Source organism: Momordica charantia (assembly GCF_013281855.1).
Source record: "Momordica charantia cultivar OHB3-1 chromosome 6 unlocalized genomic scaffold, Mcharantia_2.0 BLBB01000006.1, whole genome shotgun sequence".
NCBI classification, from domain to species: domain Eukaryota; kingdom Viridiplantae; phylum Streptophyta; class Magnoliopsida; order Cucurbitales; family Cucurbitaceae; genus Momordica; species Momordica charantia.
In genome coordinates this window covers 3,263,461-3,280,668 of record NW_028275164.1, presented here as the reverse complement: position 1 = coordinate 3,280,668, position 17,208 = coordinate 3,263,461, and the positions used below count along the sequence as shown (strand labels likewise).

The window sequence follows — 17,208 nt, the reverse complement described above, 5'->3', positions numbered from 1 at the left end:
CAATGCATGAGATAGGAGATCGAACTCATAAGTTGAAGATATATGTTAATTACCGTTGAATTATATTAGGTTTGTCAAATCTTTCACATTTATAACAAAGTTTAAAATAATCAGTATCAATATTAAGAAGTCTAACAAATCTCGACCAACGAATATGAGAAAATACTTGACTCAACTTTGACCAAAATAAGTTTAGCAATAATTGACACATATCTCCGACGATGAGGGTGCGAGTTCGTCCATCCTATCCTTCAATGTTTGACATAAATGTAAAAATAAAGATTTTATACAATAATAATAAGTTGACGCTGAGTTGTGAGGATAACTATAGTGTTGAGGAGCGCGTATTTTCCCACAAATATATAAGGTAATCCACCCAATTTTCTCCAACTGGGTCCTCTTGGCACAGAAGCGAGTCAGCCAAGGACTAGCCATTTATCCGCAGAGGCTCCCTTTGAAGACAACCATCGCCAATTTATGCACAGAACGAGAACAGATGCCAAAGCTTCGCCATTAGATCCTTCAAGCTAAATTGGACCATTCCCAGAACCAGCAGTAGCCAGCGAAAAATGCCCACTTTGAATTTGTTCACGAATGTCCCAGTCGATGCCGTCGTGGCCGCTGACATCCTCAAGGACGCAACCAAAGCCGTTTCTAAAATCATTGGGAAACCTGAAGCTGTTAAGTTATCTGTCCCTTCTTCATTGCTCTCCAACCCCACCACTTGTTAAACAACAGTCTTTTGCACACACTGTTTGTTTTATGTGCAGTTCTGGACACGCCCACATGGTGTTCGATGAAATTACTATGAGAACGTGAAGGTTATTTCGAGTTGTTGGGTCAAGATTTTCCACTGCTAGATTGACAGTTGACATGTTTTTTTCACTAAATTACCTCTTTTTCTCTGATATTGCTGCTGGGTCCACAATTTGCTTTTTCTCTGTTGATCGAACTAGTTCTTACATAGTGATAAGCAGGGTAACGTTATTCATGTTTATGCAAATGTAAGGGCATGAACTTACATTTTTCTACATCGATGGTTCAGTATGTGATGATCTTGCTGAATGGTGGCACGCCAATCGCTTTCGCTGGCACGGAAGAGCCAGCTGCGTATGGAGAATTGATCTCTATTGGGGGCCTTGGACCAAGTGTGAATGGAAAGCTTAGCTCAACAATTGCGGAGATTCTTCAGACTAAGCTCCATATTGATGGCTCCCGTTTCTATATCAAATTTTATGACGCTGAGGCAAGTTTCTTTTCGCCCTTACAAAATGTTAAGAATATGTATAAAAGGCTAAATATACTTTAGAAGCGATTAGACAAACATCATTTTTGTCCTACCCTAGCTGACTTAAATTTTTTAATTTAGTGATAATTTGATATGCTATCAAATGAGGAGATACCATGTTCAAACCTCTAACAGCCATTAGGTTTAGTGGTAATTTAAGACGAAGTGACAACAAAGCTTTTGGCCTGGCTTGCCTATACTTTTCATGGAGTAAATAAATATGAATAGAGGTAGACTTGGTGTTATATGGCTTGTCTATATAATCAATGGCAGTATTGTTCAATTCTAGAGGTAGACTTGGATACTGTGACATTAGAGTATGAGCTATTGTGTTTGAATTTCTATAGTATCATTTATTCTCCTATTAATATCAACAAGCACTATAATATTCATGGTTTCAATCTCAAGATCAATGAGAGGAGTAGTTCATGTATTTTATAAACCTTGTTAGGTTCCCTTTATCTCTTGACTAGATCCCATTTTTTGATCGGATGCTTGTTTGAGAATGTTAGGCTCTGATACCATATTAGCATTTACAGAATTCCATCTCAAAATTAATTGGTAACGAGAAAAGTAGCCAATAGGCCCAATACATCTTGTAAAACTTCTTAGATCTCCTTATCAGGTGAGATCCTTAGCAAGCACTTATTGGGTCTCGTACTAATTTCTCAACTCGTAAGTAATAGAGAAAAGAGAGGGTTAAGAATATATATACAAGATTATTGTTCGAACATATGAACTTAAGCTTTTGAATTGAGCAGTGCTCTGATATTCTCAATCATCTTAGCCTATTTAGAGTTGTTTACAACTTCATCACTGCAATGCATCTCTCGATCACACTCACGTCTACATAGCATGGTAATCTGACATTGTTAACCTCTGATGCTACCAAATTTTACCAACAGTCATACTTTTGCATAAGAAATACAATTTCCTCCATTATTCCAGACTTTATATGCCATCAACTGTGATATGCTTGTACCTATAACGTTTTTCAATATGGATGGCCTGTTGATTAACATCCAACCTGATCTTTTCCAGCGTTCATACTTCGGGTACAACGGCTCGACATTTTGATCAGTATTTTGTAGCAAAAACAGAAGAATGTCGTAGAAAATAAATATGGTGGAGTATTGATATTATTTGAAGAATTGGCTGGAACAACATTCTTTGCCCTTTATAAACTATTTGATGCGAGTGTATCATACATAACAAACTATGTTGCATCTTAATCAGTATTGAGTGTTTCTGATCTATTAAGCATAAGTAGCCAAGCTTCTTTGTTGAGATATTTGCCTTTGATTGTGTTGTGTAAAGAAGAATTGATTCTTGTTACCCTCAGTTGTTCAGGTGATTGTTAACTGTAAAGGATAAGTAAAATCTAACCCAAAAACAAAACAAAAAAACAGATCTTCTACTTTAATTTGTTGCTATGTTTGAAAATACATATTTATTTTATGTGTGTATTTATGTTCTAATATCTTTGATGGTAATATTCTTTTATTGTGTTTTTTCTAATTAATACATGTATTGTGTTTTTTCTAATTAATACATGTAGAACTCATTCAATACATGCTTGTCTATCATTTGATACTCGCCATAATCAAAATCTTTGTAACTTTAGTACATGTTTAGATGCATGCATGTAAAGTTGTTGTATCATTCATTCTCGGAATGGTAGAAAATTTTCAGCTTTTATCTTTGAACTTAACATGGCAAGTCAAGTTTTGCTTTAAAGTTTTGAATTCGTCCATTTAAACTTTAAATTATGATAAATGTTGTCATTTTTACTTTTTGTTCTACTTCTCTTATATTCGCTCTCTAATTTGAATAGAAAAAAAAATAGAGTTCACACTCATTTCAATGAAAATAAAACCTTGATCAGCTTTGGTATAGTTGTCTGGTATAGTTGTCTTTCTTTCAAGTTCTATCCATTTCATACAAAATATTTGGTTGGTAATCTATTAAATACATGTAGAAAATATTATTTAATTTTTCAATTGAAAACCTAAGAAATTGATGAAAAATAACACTAAAAATTATAACGATAGTTTATTTGCCTGAACTAAAAAAATTAATTATTGAAAGTTTAAAAATTAAAAAAAATATAAAAATATAATTTAGGTATAAATATAAGAACTAAGATTTAAACCACTATTATTAAAAAAAAAAGAATAAAGAATAAAATTAAAGTAATTAGTCGGCGCGGGAACCGGAGAGCCATTCTCCACAAGAAAACCGCGCCGCCACTGCAATCGCTTCCAAAGCTCCCCATCGCTCTCTTTCTCTCCAATGGATTCCTTACTAGCCAACTACGCCGCGTCCGACGACGAAGAAGAGCAGCAGCAGCAACCGCCACCGCAGCCACCGTCATCTCGGAGATCCGACCACTCCGAATCCTCCTCTTCCAGAAGTTCTTCTCTCTTTGCGTCTCTTCCCCCGCCCAAGCCATCCTCTCTCCTCCAGTCCCTTCCTCAGCCCAAACCATCCTCAAGCCCTTCTCTGCCCACTGGTTTCTCTGGCAATGGTAAGAACGAAGGCATAGAGGAAGAAGATCCGCACTCGGCGTCTAAATTTGGTGCCAGTTCGATTAAATCTTCCTCTCTCTTCTCTTCCCTCCCTCGGCCAAAGGTGAACCCTACGAACTCTTCGTCTTCGCTTTCCGGTTCTCGAATTGACGACGACAGTGACGGGAATCTCGCGAAATCAGCATCTATGTTCTCCTCCCTTCCAAAACCTAATTCGCAGAAGTTGCAGCAACCTAAATCAAATCCCCCGTCTTCAGAGTCCCAGCCGAAAAGAGTCGTCCTATTTAAGCCTCCCGTTAATTCTTCTTTGCTGAAATTGGGTGAAGACGACGATGACGATGACGATGAAGAAGAAGAAAGAAGGCTCAGGAAGGCATCCCAGTCCTCGTTCCAAACCCCTTCGGTTTCGTCGTTCTTGTCGAGCATTCCAGCACCCAAGAATTCGACAACGTTGGGTATTATTTCGAGCTCAGGCTCAGGGCGAAGGTCGATTCTCGAGACGGATGTTCCGGTCTCGGCTTCTGATGATTCTAAAACAGTGAAGGATTCAGGTAGCACTCAAAATATTAATCACCATACCGAAAATTATGACAGTTACGTAAATTACAGTTCAGGCGTTGAGCAGAATGTCGCTAATCATGGGGATGGGGATGGGGAAAACTATGATAATGCTGCAATTTACAATTATGGTTCAGAACAGACTACATGGAATCATGCGAACTACGATAGTTCTGGAAATCACCACTATAGTGTTGATCAGAATGTGGTTGGTGAAGCACGGTCTGTCTCAGGTGCAAGTAACACGGGTGACTATGCAATTTATGAGAATTATGGTAACCATGGCGATCACATACAATATGGGAGTGACCCTGCCGGTCAGCCTGCAATGGTGGAAACTGAAAATGCTGTTAGAATACCTGAAAAGAGAAGAAGAAATGACGTTCCATCGGAAATAGTTGAGGTGAAGCAGGATGAATTGATGAAGAATCGGCCGAGGCAGGACCAGGTCAAGGTGACTGGAATTGCTTTTGGTCCTTCTTATCAGGTATGTTACTCATAGTTTCCTGGTAAGATAGCATACAATGAGATTTTAGGCATATATAATTACGACTGAGTTTATTTCTACTTTCTTTTTGTCTATGTGTTTGGTTTAATGATAATTTTTTTTCCTGTACCATGGTCATCAGTGTAGAAGATAAGAATATACCATCCAAATGAAACATTAGATTCATGTCACAACATTGAATCTGTATGTACTGGGGTGCTTGAGATGGTAAAATCACTGGGCTGTAGGGCTTTTATATGGGTTCTTATAGATAGAGATATGAAGTTCGGTTGGGGTGCCCACCTACCTAGGATATGTAAATCTGTAAATTTTATTTTTTTTGACAATTAAATGTAAAAAAATTAGGCGGTTGTCCAGTGAGATAAATGTATACTAGTTCGAATACTCATTGTATGAAAAAGCATTTTTGTGATATGTGAAATATAAAGAGGGAAACCTCCCAAGAAGCTAGCCAGAGCTATTCTTTTTCTTACATTGGCATGTATGATTGAAATAAAATAGTTCAAAAGGGTAAATACCCAAAAGAATTAAGGTATTCTTACGGAGGTTGTATTTGGTAGTATCAACACTCAATATAGAATCGATAGAAAACTACCTCAACCGGGCCCTCCCCCAATTTGGTGCTATTTATGTGAATCTAACGATGAAATGAAAACCATCTTCTCTTCTGTTGTCCTTGTGGCTGTCGGTTTGGGAGCCTTCTCTCCTCATTTTGTTGGGCAACTCCTTGCTGAATGATATCGAGGTCCTCCTTACTCCCTCGTTTTTTATGGCATATTTTCAAAAGGAATGCAAAGGTTAATCTGGCCTACTTCGCTTTTCTTTGGTTTCTTTGGCTTGAGAGGAATATTAAGTGTTCTGGGGAGAAGTAATGTCTTTTGAGCATTTTGGGAAAGCTTTAACAATGAAATAAGGATAGAAATGGATATTTGAAGGCTTTATTTGATTGTTCTTAAGAACGTCTAAATGCAAAATAGTGCATGAAGGTTGGAATTTCTTTTTTAAGTATACTTTTTTCAGATCTGAAAAATTATTCTAGAGGACACATCCATGTAGATGCTTGACTTGGAATTGTGAGAACTAAGTGAACTGTTGCCATCTTGCCAGCTTTGGGTAGAATACAACTGAGAGTAGGGGAGTGTAAGAAAACTGTGGAAGCCAATCTGGAAACTTAGCGGCAAAGTCCCTGTTCACCATTTTGACTGCTACAAATGTCACACTGGAGGTTGATTCTCAAAGATAATATGGAAGTAGACGTGTCCAGAGAAAGTAGAAGTTTTTATTTGGACTCTATGACTGCGGGTGTTAGCATGGGAGAAGGATTGAGGCTAAATGCCAAAAAATGGGCAGTAAGACCAAGCTTAGCATCTTCCTGGAAAGAGAGAGAGAGAGAGAGAGAGAGAAAAAGAAAGAAAATCTGAAAACTCTATCTCCAGGCAGCTAACTTTCCAATTGTTTGGTCGTCTCAAAGTAAAGGGTGATCTTCAGTTGCTTCACTCTTATTCCTTATTGCATTCAACATGATGTTAAATCATTTGAAGTTTATGTGTGTTTTTTAGTTTACTGTGAGTTGGTAGTTTCTTACCGTTATGGTTTATTGTTCTCTTCAGTTTGATAATGAAATAGGAGCTCATTTATGTAATAATAGCCTCTGGTATAATCTAATAGAGATTTTGTCAATATAAGATTCTTGTGTTGTTGGCTCTTCATCAGAATATAATTCATTGTAGCACAGGCACTTAATGCACAATTCCCGGTGGATGATATTAGTTCTACGTTGAAAGGAAAATTTTGGAAATAAAGCCCCTTCTGCCTAGCGGTTTGTTTTAAATTTTGATTAAAGAGAGCATTCTTTTTCAACATCTTGTCTCTTTCCACTGGTTGGTATTTTATTTGTATAAAGGATGAAGAAACTCTACAGCCACCTGTTCCTAACTTGTCAATATATGCCAAGCAATTCTGGAATTTCGTAGCTCTCAACTTCAGTTGATGCATAGCTCCTCCAATTCTGGAATGCCAATTCGCCAAGCAATTCTCAATGAAATTGTTTGTTTCTTATCAAAAAAATAAAAAAATAAAAATAAAAAAAAAAAACCTCCTTACTTCATCTCTTGCCAGCCACCCACTCAAAATGGGGAAGCTAGTTATTTGGTGTAGCCAGTTCAATCTTCTTTTGACTTTTATGGTTTCAAAGGAACGATAGAACTAAGTAAAGGCTTTATATATATATATAATATGATCAAAGCGAGTTACAAAAAACCTCTCCAGTTGGATGAAAGGGAATAGAAACTGTGATTGCCAAATAAATAATAGCATCAAGAGAACTCCTTTTCATGAAAGATTCTTTGATTCCTTTCTAGCCATATACTAAAAAAACGCCCTAACAAAATTCAACCAAAGAAGCTCCTTTTCCTTTTCAAATGGGTGGCCAGCAAGGGTGATTGAAAGGAGAAGAGAATGATCATTTGGTAGGGCCATGACCATGACTATCCAGAAGTGTGCTACAATCACCTCCCAAAAAGTTGCTGCAAATTCACAGAAAATAAAGATGTGTCGTGTGCTTGCAAATGGGGCACCAATGGGGAGAGATGTCCATGTAGGGCGTTTTACGTTGAAGTTTATCGTGGGTATTTATGGCTTTGTGTCTGACTTCTCAAAGAGAAAATAGAACTAAGTAAGGTGTTCTTGGGTAACCATATTTTTGTTGCTCTTACTAGATGTAAATGACTAAATGGTTTGGTCAGTTTGGTAATTACATATTTGAGGGAGAAACAAGGTCTTATTGAAGTAGCGAAATGTACAAAAAGGGAATGAAAGCGTTCCAGAGGCTAAGGTGGCTACACAATCAGCACAAAGATCATTAATAGAATAATTACAATAAATACTGTTGAGCTTGGGCTCCCCTCAGTGAGCAATGGAGTTCGTGGTTGGAGGAACCTTTTATAGAGGAAGAAATTCACAAAGCTATTATGAGTTTGGGAAATCTGAAGTTCCTTGGACTGGATGGTATGACGAAGGAGTTTTTTAAAAAAGCTTGGAACATCTTGAAACCAAATTTAGTAGAGGTGTTCCAAGATTTTTTTGAAAACGGCATCATCAACAATAGGACAAATGAAACTTACATTTGCCTCATCCCTAAGAAGCTCAAAGCAAACAAAGTAAATGAGTATAGGCCAATTAGTCAGATCACTTCCCTTTATAAAATTATCGCCAAGGTGTTGGCGGACAGACTCAAACAGAGTCCTTCCTTTTATCATTGATGATACTCAAGCGCCTTTCATGGAGGGGAGACAGATCATTGATGCCATCATGGTGGCCTCAGAGGTGGTGGGGGAGTGGAAAATGAAGAAAAAGGAAGGTTTCATGTTAAAATTAGATCTTGAGAAAGCTGATGACAAGGTGGATTGGGATTGCCTAGATGTCAAATTAGATCATGGAGCTTAAGGGCTTTGGTCAAAGATGGAGGAAGTGGAACAAGGGTTATCTCTCTTCGGTTATTTTTTTTGTGATTATTAATGGCAAACCGAGAGGAAAAATATTTGCAAAAAGGAAATTAGACAAGGAGACCCTCTTCTCCTTTCCTTTTCACTATTATTGGTGATTCCCTCCATCGCTCCATACATTTCTGTTGTGAGAAAAGGCTCCTTAGAAGCTTCCCGGTTGGTAGTTCTGGTTATGCATCTCCAATACGCAGACGATACGTTTATTTTCTGCCAAAATGTTGAAGATAACCATAGTGGTGGGGTGGACTTTCTTGCAGATTTTCCTACAGGAGACAGGTCTTTCATTAAACTTGGAGAAGACTTCTTTGGTCAGTATCAATATTGAAAAGGAGATGCTGTTAGGCTAAGCTCAGGCCTTGGTATGTAAAGGAGAGCTGCTGCCCATCAATTATTTGGGAGTGCCTTTGGGAAGAAATTTTAGAAGAGTGTCTTTTTGGGACAACATAGTGGACAAGTTAAAGGCAAAGCTTGCCAGCTGCAGAAACCTAATGCTTTCAAAAGGGTAGGCTTACCTTGGCGCTATTCATTCTTAATAGCCTCCCTGTTTACACCTTTTCTATCTTTAAAGCCCCAAACAAAGTTGTTTTGGAAATGGAGACGATTGTTCGAAACCTTTTTTGGAATGGAACCGATTGTCATCCCCATCGCCACTTGGTAAGTTGGGATCGGGTCTCTTTACCTAAGAATTATGGCGGGCTAGGGTTGGGGGCCTTTAAACACAGAAACAATGCCCTTCCCCAAAAGTGGTTGTGGCAGTTCACCCAAGAAGACAATCCTTTGTGGAAGCGGGTGATTACAAGTATTTACGGAATCGAGGACCATGTGTGGTTGCCTTCCCCTCCTAAATTAAGCTCTAGGGGAAGACCTTGTGTGGCCATAGACCAACAGAGACTTTTCTTCATAAGATTCATCTCCTTCAAAGCTAAAAATGGGAGCAAAATCAAAGTTTGGAAGGATACCTGGCTGGGCAACAATCCTTTGGAATTCAAATTCCCAGATCTGTTCTGTATTTCCAATAAAAAAGACTGCATGGTGGCAGAATGCTGGAACACGGAGCAAGGGGATCGAAACTTGGGGTTTTGAAGGGGGATTATGGATTGAGAAATGCAAAACTGGTTTAGATGGTGGAACTCCTGACTTCATTTCGGTGGGAAAGTGGAGAGGACAAGGTTGAATGGGCTTTAGAAGGAGAGAAACGTTTTACTACCAAATCCACTTTTCTTAAAGCTCCATTTCTAACTAAGATTTGGAAGTTTAATTGTTCAAAGAAGGTGAAAATATTTTTATGGAGCGTGGCATATAGAAGTATCAACACTCATGATAAGCTACAGAAAAAGTTACAGAATTGGGTGTTATCTCCTTCGCGTTGCTCGCTTTGTCTTAGGGATGGGGAATCAATTGAACATCTCTTTCTTCACTGCACCTTTGCAGCAAGGGGTTGGTCCTTTTTGATGATGGAATGTGGCTTATTTGGTTGTCTGCCTCGTTTGATAGATGATTGACTACTAGAGATCATACAAGGAGGCTCCATGAAAGGAAGAGCAAAATTTTTGTGGAGCTGTGCTAGTCGAGCGCTTATATGGAGTATTTAGAAGGAAAGGAACCAAAGAGTTTTCAACAACAAATCCCCCCTTTTGATATTTTTTTTGTGAAAATGTGCAAATTACAACGACCTCCTGGTACCTTACTCATAGGAAATTCTTTTGTAATTACAATATAGCCTTATTTTCTCGTGATTGGAAAGTTATAATGTATTATCTTTTTAGGGGAGGGCCTTCTTGGCCCCTGCCCTTAGGATGTTGCTCCTATGTTGTCTCTTTTGAATGAAGTATGATGTTCTTATTAAAAAAATACTGTTGAGCTTGCACTGAGTAGCAGCATTGTCTAGAATGAGTTTAAGGACGTAATGGCGGGGTCTTTCCTTTCTACAAAAAGTCTGTTGTTTTTCTCTCCAACCATGTGGTACATAAGAAACTGGGAATGCGGTCAAGCAACTTTTGCCTTATTTTAAATGGGTCGGACAGCATGAGAGGGTAAATGCTGCCGGCAATATCACTTGTCAAGGGCTGTGGACCATCCAAACGTATCAAACATGAGCCTTCAGAATGTAGAAGCAAATAGACAATGGACAAAAAGGTGGTCTTGGGATTCTAAATCTTGTTTGCAAATAGGCACCGATGGGGGGAGAGGGCAACTCTAGAATTCCCTCCCTGAATTTTGTCTTGCATGTTGGTGCTCTTCATTGAGATTTCCCAAATAATAATCTTGACCTTTTTGGGTATTTGTTTCCTTATCACTTCGCAATTGTTGGCTGGAAGATTTGTTCTCCCGACTGCTGGATTTTGCATAAGAGAGCTGCAAGAATAGGTGCCAGTTGAGTCCAGGCTGTCCAGCAATCTGGACGGCTAGAGGGAAAATGGCCTTAAATGCTACTTGAGACAACCAGTCCAAAATTTTCCTCATCTTTGGGACCTCTTCTGAAGGTTAGATTCCATGACCCCGGGGGGTTATCCCATGGGAGAGGTGGTGGTATGAGATGAGGTGAAAGGTTTTGGTATATACTTTCGAAGGATACATACCAAAATCTGGTACCACAAACATCTCCATTAAAGAAAGTGATATTGGGGGTGATGTGGGGTCCGATCTTCATAATGTCTTTCCATGTGCCTTTATCATAAATGTAGCTGTCCTCCAATCACGAGTAGATTGGGGCAGTTCTTGTGCCAATTGGCAGAGGTTTGCTTGGGACTTGGCTTGTTCCCCCTGTTATTTTTTTCCAATCAAATTAGTTTCCTAAAAAAAATTAGTGAAGGTTGTTAGAATGCTGAATCAATAATCTTTGGACTTTGGTTGTAATATGCTGAGTTATAAATCATTTATTCAGTCCAATTTGTTAGGGGCTTTGAGAATGTTAATATTATGTGTAGTTGGAGTATTAGGGCAAGACGTTTGAGAGGTGGAATACTTCATACGCTTTGTTGGTGAAGCCTGTGTAAGCAGTTCCATTTCCATATTGTCTTCTGAGTTCTGAGGATAATTCCACAATTGGAGTAAAATAGTTATTAGAGCTGAAAATTTGAATTCAAGTGCCAATGCTTTTAAAAATGTATAACCTAACCGTGGCTAAATATGAGAGTTTTGTCTAAGGCTTGTTGATGTTCTATATTTTATATATATTTTTTTATTTCTCTGTTGCATAATACGTACGTTTGCATCTCCTTTTCTGTAGCCTGCCTCCACGAAAGGGAAGCCTTCAAAGTTGCACAAGAGAAAGCACCAAATTACTTCATTGTATTATGATATGAAGCAGAAAGAGATGGAATTAGCAGAGAGGCGTGCAAGGGGTCTTCTAACAAAAGCTGAAACACAAGCCAAATATGGCTGGTGATTCCTAAAGATATTCTGCTACGGTGGTATGTTATCTGTGAGCTCCACGGAGGTAGAGCATACTAAAAGCCATAAACTTGCATGGTTTATATGCATATATGTACACTTTATTGGTCATAATGTAATTTCACAATTTGAATGGTTCATTACAACTTCTTGCAATTCTGTTCCTTTATTGCTGAAGAATTAGGGATATTTCTCCAACGTCTCTAACGAAATCCAACACTCATCCAGGTGATTATGTTTTAGTTGGTGAGCTTCCCGAGTACTATATTTAGATTTGAAGCACATCTGTGATGTAGTAAACTTGGAAAATGCTGATGAATGGTGATAGTAGTGTAGTGGTTTAAACAGTTTGGAGGCTGGTAGATTAATTTATTCTTTTATAACCATCATGGGTGGTTCATTGGTTCAAATGGATCGAGGTTAATTTAGAGGGAATAAGTTCAAATCCTATGATGACCCACCTACGTTAGGAATTCGTAATTCCTGTATTTTCCGACACCAAATGTTGTAGGGTCAAGTGATTGCCTCGTGAAATTAGTCGAGGTGTGCGTAAACTAGTCCGCACACTCATGGATATCAAAAGGAAAAAAAATTAATTTATTCTTTTATCTATTCTAGAACTCCCTAGAGCTTGATCTTGTGAGATCCGTGCATCTGGCATCTGGCATCTGGGATTTCTTTCAATAGATTGTTTGTTAAAGTAGATATTTTAGCACCCCACCCCCCAAAAGGAGTCGGATATAGTCAGAGGTTTCTGTTTTCCATATTTATTCTCTGAAAATGTACGGTCACCAAAGTACGACCTTACCTCATAGGTTGTACAACTGTCTCCTTGAGTCCCCAAGTACTATCACCCATGTTCTCAGTACTCAATTGACATTTGACTATCATTCAGTACTAATTATTTCATGTTCTTTTTCAATTTTCTTCACCCATTCTCTTTAGATGGTTACTTCGAACATCAGAGTGAAACCAACCACAGAAGCTGCTCGGTTCATTCGAGAGGTAAGTCGACCCATCCCATTTCCTTATCATACTTTGGTCGGGTGTTGCAGAGTAATCAAATAAGTGAAGTTTGCTCTTTTTCTTTTTTCATAAAAAATTTGAAGATTGGATATTGCAATCTTGGTGTGCCAATAGAATAACTAGGAGGTTACCCAGATCCAGAACATAGAAACTCAAGTACTTGTCAAAGGGCAATATTTTATTATGTAGAGGGCTCAACTATTCGACATGGACGATTTTACATCAAGACGCTACATTTCCTATATTTGATTTCTTCTTTGGCCTGTGAGATGAATTCTCTGAACCATCCCGAAAGGAAAACTCTTTCACCAAGGAAAACAATTATGTGACAACTCCAAGAAAGAGCAAAATGAAGAACTGTGATCAGGGAGGGAGAGAGACCCAGTTTTCAAACATTCCCCAGCCAAAAGTCAAGATGATTTTCATGCATCGAACTCACTCTTTTCAGTGCGTTTTCCATTTTTTGGTTCAGATGCTCATAGGGCTCTGTGGATCACTAAGACTAAGACGTGCAATGGCTGATTCTATTTTAATCTTCAAGTAGTCTCTCTCCTCTTGCTCAGCCTGCAAATTCCATAAAAGGATGATTTTAGTTACTTCTTGGAGTTCAAGAGTTTGCTGTTACTTGTGAACTCCTAAAAAATTATGAACTCCTACCTCCAAAAGTCGCTTTACTTATTTCATATGACCACTACTATACCATACCCCACAGATAAATAATAGATGGGAGAAGCATCAATCATTATTATCTTTCTCCTGTTTTAGTCTTTTTTGCTTTCTACGAAAAAGTGAAAGCCAAGCAGTTATCTCTGTCAAGCCAAAGTAGCAGCACTAGTTTTGTAATTATTTTTTAACTTATTATTTAATTAAAGAAACAACTAAAATTTTGAATTTTATATAATCAGCTTAAAATATTAAATATAGCCCTTTTTTGTTTTGAAGTTTTAGCAGCCTTCGCAACTTAAGAATATTACTAATAGAGTCTGAGAATCGCTACCAAGAATTTTTAAAAATGGTGGAGGAATGGTTATCACATGAACTATAACAATTATATTTTGTATTGAATTTAATCAACAAACAACTTATTTTTCAAAAGCATTTTTCCTAACAACTGAACCAGTAGTTAGGTGGCGTCTATCATATAGGTGGAGACCTCTACATATAAGACAGGTATATATTGACGACTATTTCGTTTTTAATTTTTAGCTTTTATTTTTGTTTCGGTACCATTTCATTAGAAAGTCATTCACCTCTCTTAAAAATATATTTGAATCTTTAATCAAATTAAAACAATTCTAATATTGATCTAAATTTTGAAAATGTTTATAAAAACTATATAACAAAACAAGTTTCTACTTGTTAATTTTTAAAGACAGAAAATCAAACACCAGATGATGATCAAACGGGCTTTCACTTCCCTTTTTTACAGACACAACACATAGGACAAAACTTTGAACTCAAACATAGGCAATTATTTTCAAAAAGAGAACTGATAACATGAAATCATCACGTATATGTGAACTGGAAAATGTGTATAATTGAGCGCACAATGATGGCAAATAAGACGGGAAGGGGAAAAGAAAAAAGACAAACATGGCAAAATTATCCCCTTCCTAACCCCACCAAAAATTCAGAATATCAGAAATAGTGGATCTTCCACTTTGGTAAAGTGGGTGCATTGACCATGAGTCTATAAATTTGTAAAGTCACATCCTTTATCTCTATTCCATGTCTTTCTTTTTCCTCTTTTACTCTTTAATCTCCCCTTTGTGTTTGTCTGTACAACATCTCATTATTGGTTCCTCATAGACCCACCTTCTCCACCTACTATTCAGAATCAAACAAAGGCTGGCCTTATGCCCCACTCTGTGCTCTGTATTCTAATTTTGCATATTTCTAATAAATAGATCTCCAAATAAAAGGTTAACATTTAAGTGTTAAAACAGCTGTCAAAATGCAGGAATAGATCACTTTTATTCTTTTCAATTTCATGTAGTTTCTTTCATTGTTCGAGTCGATGTCACAAGTTATGAAACACAGTCTTTTCATTTTCATAATTTCTATTCACTATGTTTAGCAAAGTTTGTGATACAATTTTAGAATTATTTTTAAATGAGCAACAAAATGTGGCACTTTATTCATCTAAACCACAAAACAAGAAGAGGGGGAAAATAATGGTTGCTTGTATAAAATAATTTTTAGAAATTGTGTTGAAGTTGTTAACTGTATTTGTTTAGATTAATTTTGAGTTATTCACAAAGTCACATTATTTTAAAGAAAAATATATTAATATATTTTTTAAAACAACCATGTTTTACTCAATTTTTATTTAAAAAAATAATAAAACATGTTTCATATACAATTCTGAACAACCCTTTAGCCCCAACATGTCACTTACCTAGCCACAAATGCTACACCACAATTTAGATGTCTATATATTAAATAAACTTCAAAATTTTAGAAAATTATGTTTCAAACAAAATTAAGTGAAAGAAGAGAGAATGTCATAAATGCTCATGGTAGATTCAAACCACCATACAAACGAGACAGAACATAACTGCTCGAAGAAAACGACATAAAAGACATTCTACTTAAAGTTTAAACCACCATATTCATGTCTCAAAAGAAGAAAAAGAAAAGAAAAAAAAAACATATTCAGACAAAAAACAAGATTGCATCTCTCTCTCTCCAATCTTCTTCCTTCTATGGAGGCTTAATTATGGGTTTGGTAGCACATGATAAATATGTCTTCTCTCCATGATTTAAATACCACAGAAAAAACCACCAGATTTCCTATTCCATGAGGTTTTTTTTTTCGTCTCCCCTCTAATATTTTGTCAAATAGTCATGATTGAAATATAAAGTAGTTGAACTATACCCCCTTTATTTGGATTGATTCATTCTGCTCATTCAGTCTTCATATGCATTTAAGACCCCATTTGATCAGGTTTAGGAAAAAAAAATCCAACAAAAATACTTCAAACACTAAAAACAACAGAGAAACCCAGTTCCAATTTGTTAAGAAGAAGAGAAAGAGAGAGAGATAGAGGGCAGAGGGCAGAGGGAAATTACCTCAATGAAGACAGTTTTCAAAAGCCTTCCAGAGACAGCAGTGATATTGGCAGTAATAATCTTGAGCTTCAGTGATTCAAAAACTTCACACAGTTTAACCATTGAATCTGCTCTTTTGCAGCATGTCAAACTCACCACCATTGTTCTCTCCCCCATATATGTCACACTCAGCTGCAAAATTCCAATTCACATGCCAAATCTCTTCAGAATCTTTAATCAATTCATTATTTGGAATTTCTAGGGATTGGAGTTATATAGAGACAAGGAAGCTTACATCTAGCACTTCAATGGGGGAAGTTCTTGAAGCAGCAGAATCATAGCTGAACTGCTCTGTTTTCTTCCTCTTTGATCTGAGCAACAATGGGAGCTCCTGGTCGAAACCGTACCCGGTTATGTTCTTAAATTTTCCCGATTCGATCTCGTAAATTTCAGCCTGAATCCTCCTCTCTTGTTCGTGCAAATCCTGGATGTAATTAATCGCATCCTTTATGATCGAAGCCTTGTCCATCTGCCCAATCCATTCACTCGATCAATTAACTTAAAATTTTCAATAGTTCAAAATAGGGCAAGTAAAATTGAATCGAACAGCAAAAATTTGACCCTAACCTTAGTAATATTGGGGACGACCGATCGAAGCGCGAAAAGCCTCTCGTTGAGCTTCCTCCTCCTGTTCCTCTCCGATAGTATGTTCTTCGACGCCGCCGACGACGACAGAACTCCCTCCGGCGAACTCGAATCATAGTAACCGGAAATCGCCTCATCCAATCCCCAACTGTCTTCACCAAAATTCCGGAGTCAGGTCAAAATTCCACTTCAAACATTCCTAAACCCTCATTTCTACAGATCAACATTTTCAAAAAGAGCAAGAAAAAGAGAGAAAGAAACCTGTCAATCTCCTCTGCTGGTAGGACGATGTTAGTCTCCCAGTAGTAGCTGTAATCCTCTCCAATATTATCCATATTCCGGCGGCGGCGACGTCGTTTTCCTGATTCTTGCTTCCACGGAGAGGAAGAAATCTTTTCCCCCTCTTTCGTTCAACGATTTCTTTTTTTAATTATTTATTTATTTCTATAATTTTCTGTTGCTATCACTCTGAGCCTCTGAATTTGGGTATGGTTGGAATTTCCCGTTAGAGATCAATATATATAGAGGTAAAGGGGGAAGCTACTGTCACCTGCGCGGCACATAAATCCAATCGTCACCCGCGTGTGTGAAGTCCTGATCTTTCGTGGAAAAATCTCGACCGTCCAATGGATCGTGGGAACGATTCTTTTCATCTTTTGACTCACATCCCACTCGTTGAGTTGGGGGGTGGCGATTTTATTTCAAAAT

At 37.5% G+C, this 17,208-nt stretch overlaps 3 protein-coding genes across 5 annotated transcripts; 2 read left to right on the top strand and 1 right to left on the bottom strand.

Annotated features, from left to right (window-relative positions):
• The first annotated feature begins 342 nt into the window (after positions 1–342).
• Positions 343–2,575, top strand: LOC111006808 (Tautomerase/MIF superfamily protein). The gene is made up of 3 exons (XM_022278880.2): positions 343–680; positions 1,046–1,246; positions 2,330–2,575. The coding sequence occupies exons 1-3, from the start codon at positions 570–572 to the stop codon at positions 2,363–2,365; spliced, it is 348 nt and encodes a 115-aa protein (XP_022134572.1). The 5' UTR covers positions 343–569; the 3' UTR covers positions 2,366–2,575.
• An 844-nt stretch (positions 2,576–3,419) lies between these two features.
• On the top strand, positions 3,420–11,918 carry LOC111007134 (mitotic checkpoint protein PRCC-carboxy-term protein). The gene is made up of 2 exons (XM_022279357.2): positions 3,420–4,861; positions 11,615–11,918. Exons 1-2 carry the CDS (start codon positions 3,581–3,583, stop codon positions 11,771–11,773), a joined length of 1,440 nt encoding a protein of 479 aa, XP_022135049.1. The 5' UTR covers positions 3,420–3,580; the 3' UTR covers positions 11,774–11,918.
• A 1,046-nt stretch (positions 11,919–12,964) lies between these two features.
• Positions 12,965–16,999, bottom strand: LOC111007447 (transcription factor bHLH35). 3 transcript variants are annotated; one of them, XM_022279815.2, is made up of 5 exons: positions 16,762–16,995; positions 16,483–16,648; positions 16,151–16,384; positions 15,877–16,047; positions 12,965–13,368 (listed from the first exon to the last, which is right to left on the bottom strand). In XM_022279815.2, the coding sequence occupies exons 1-5, from the start codon at positions 16,833–16,835 to the stop codon at positions 13,273–13,275; spliced, it is 741 nt and encodes a 246-aa protein (XP_022135507.1). In that variant the 5' UTR covers positions 16,836–16,995; the 3' UTR covers positions 12,965–13,272. The 3 variants fall into 3 exon arrangements, with proteins under 3 accessions (XP_022135507.1, XP_087981606.1, XP_087981607.1); XM_088125480.1 differs by lacking the exon at positions 12,965–13,368 and adding an exon at positions 14,298–14,684 and having other exon boundaries at positions 16,762–16,999; XM_088125481.1 differs by lacking the exon at positions 12,965–13,368 and adding an exon at positions 14,298–14,631 and having other exon boundaries at positions 16,762–16,997.
• Positions 17,000–17,208: the final 209 nt, after the last annotated feature.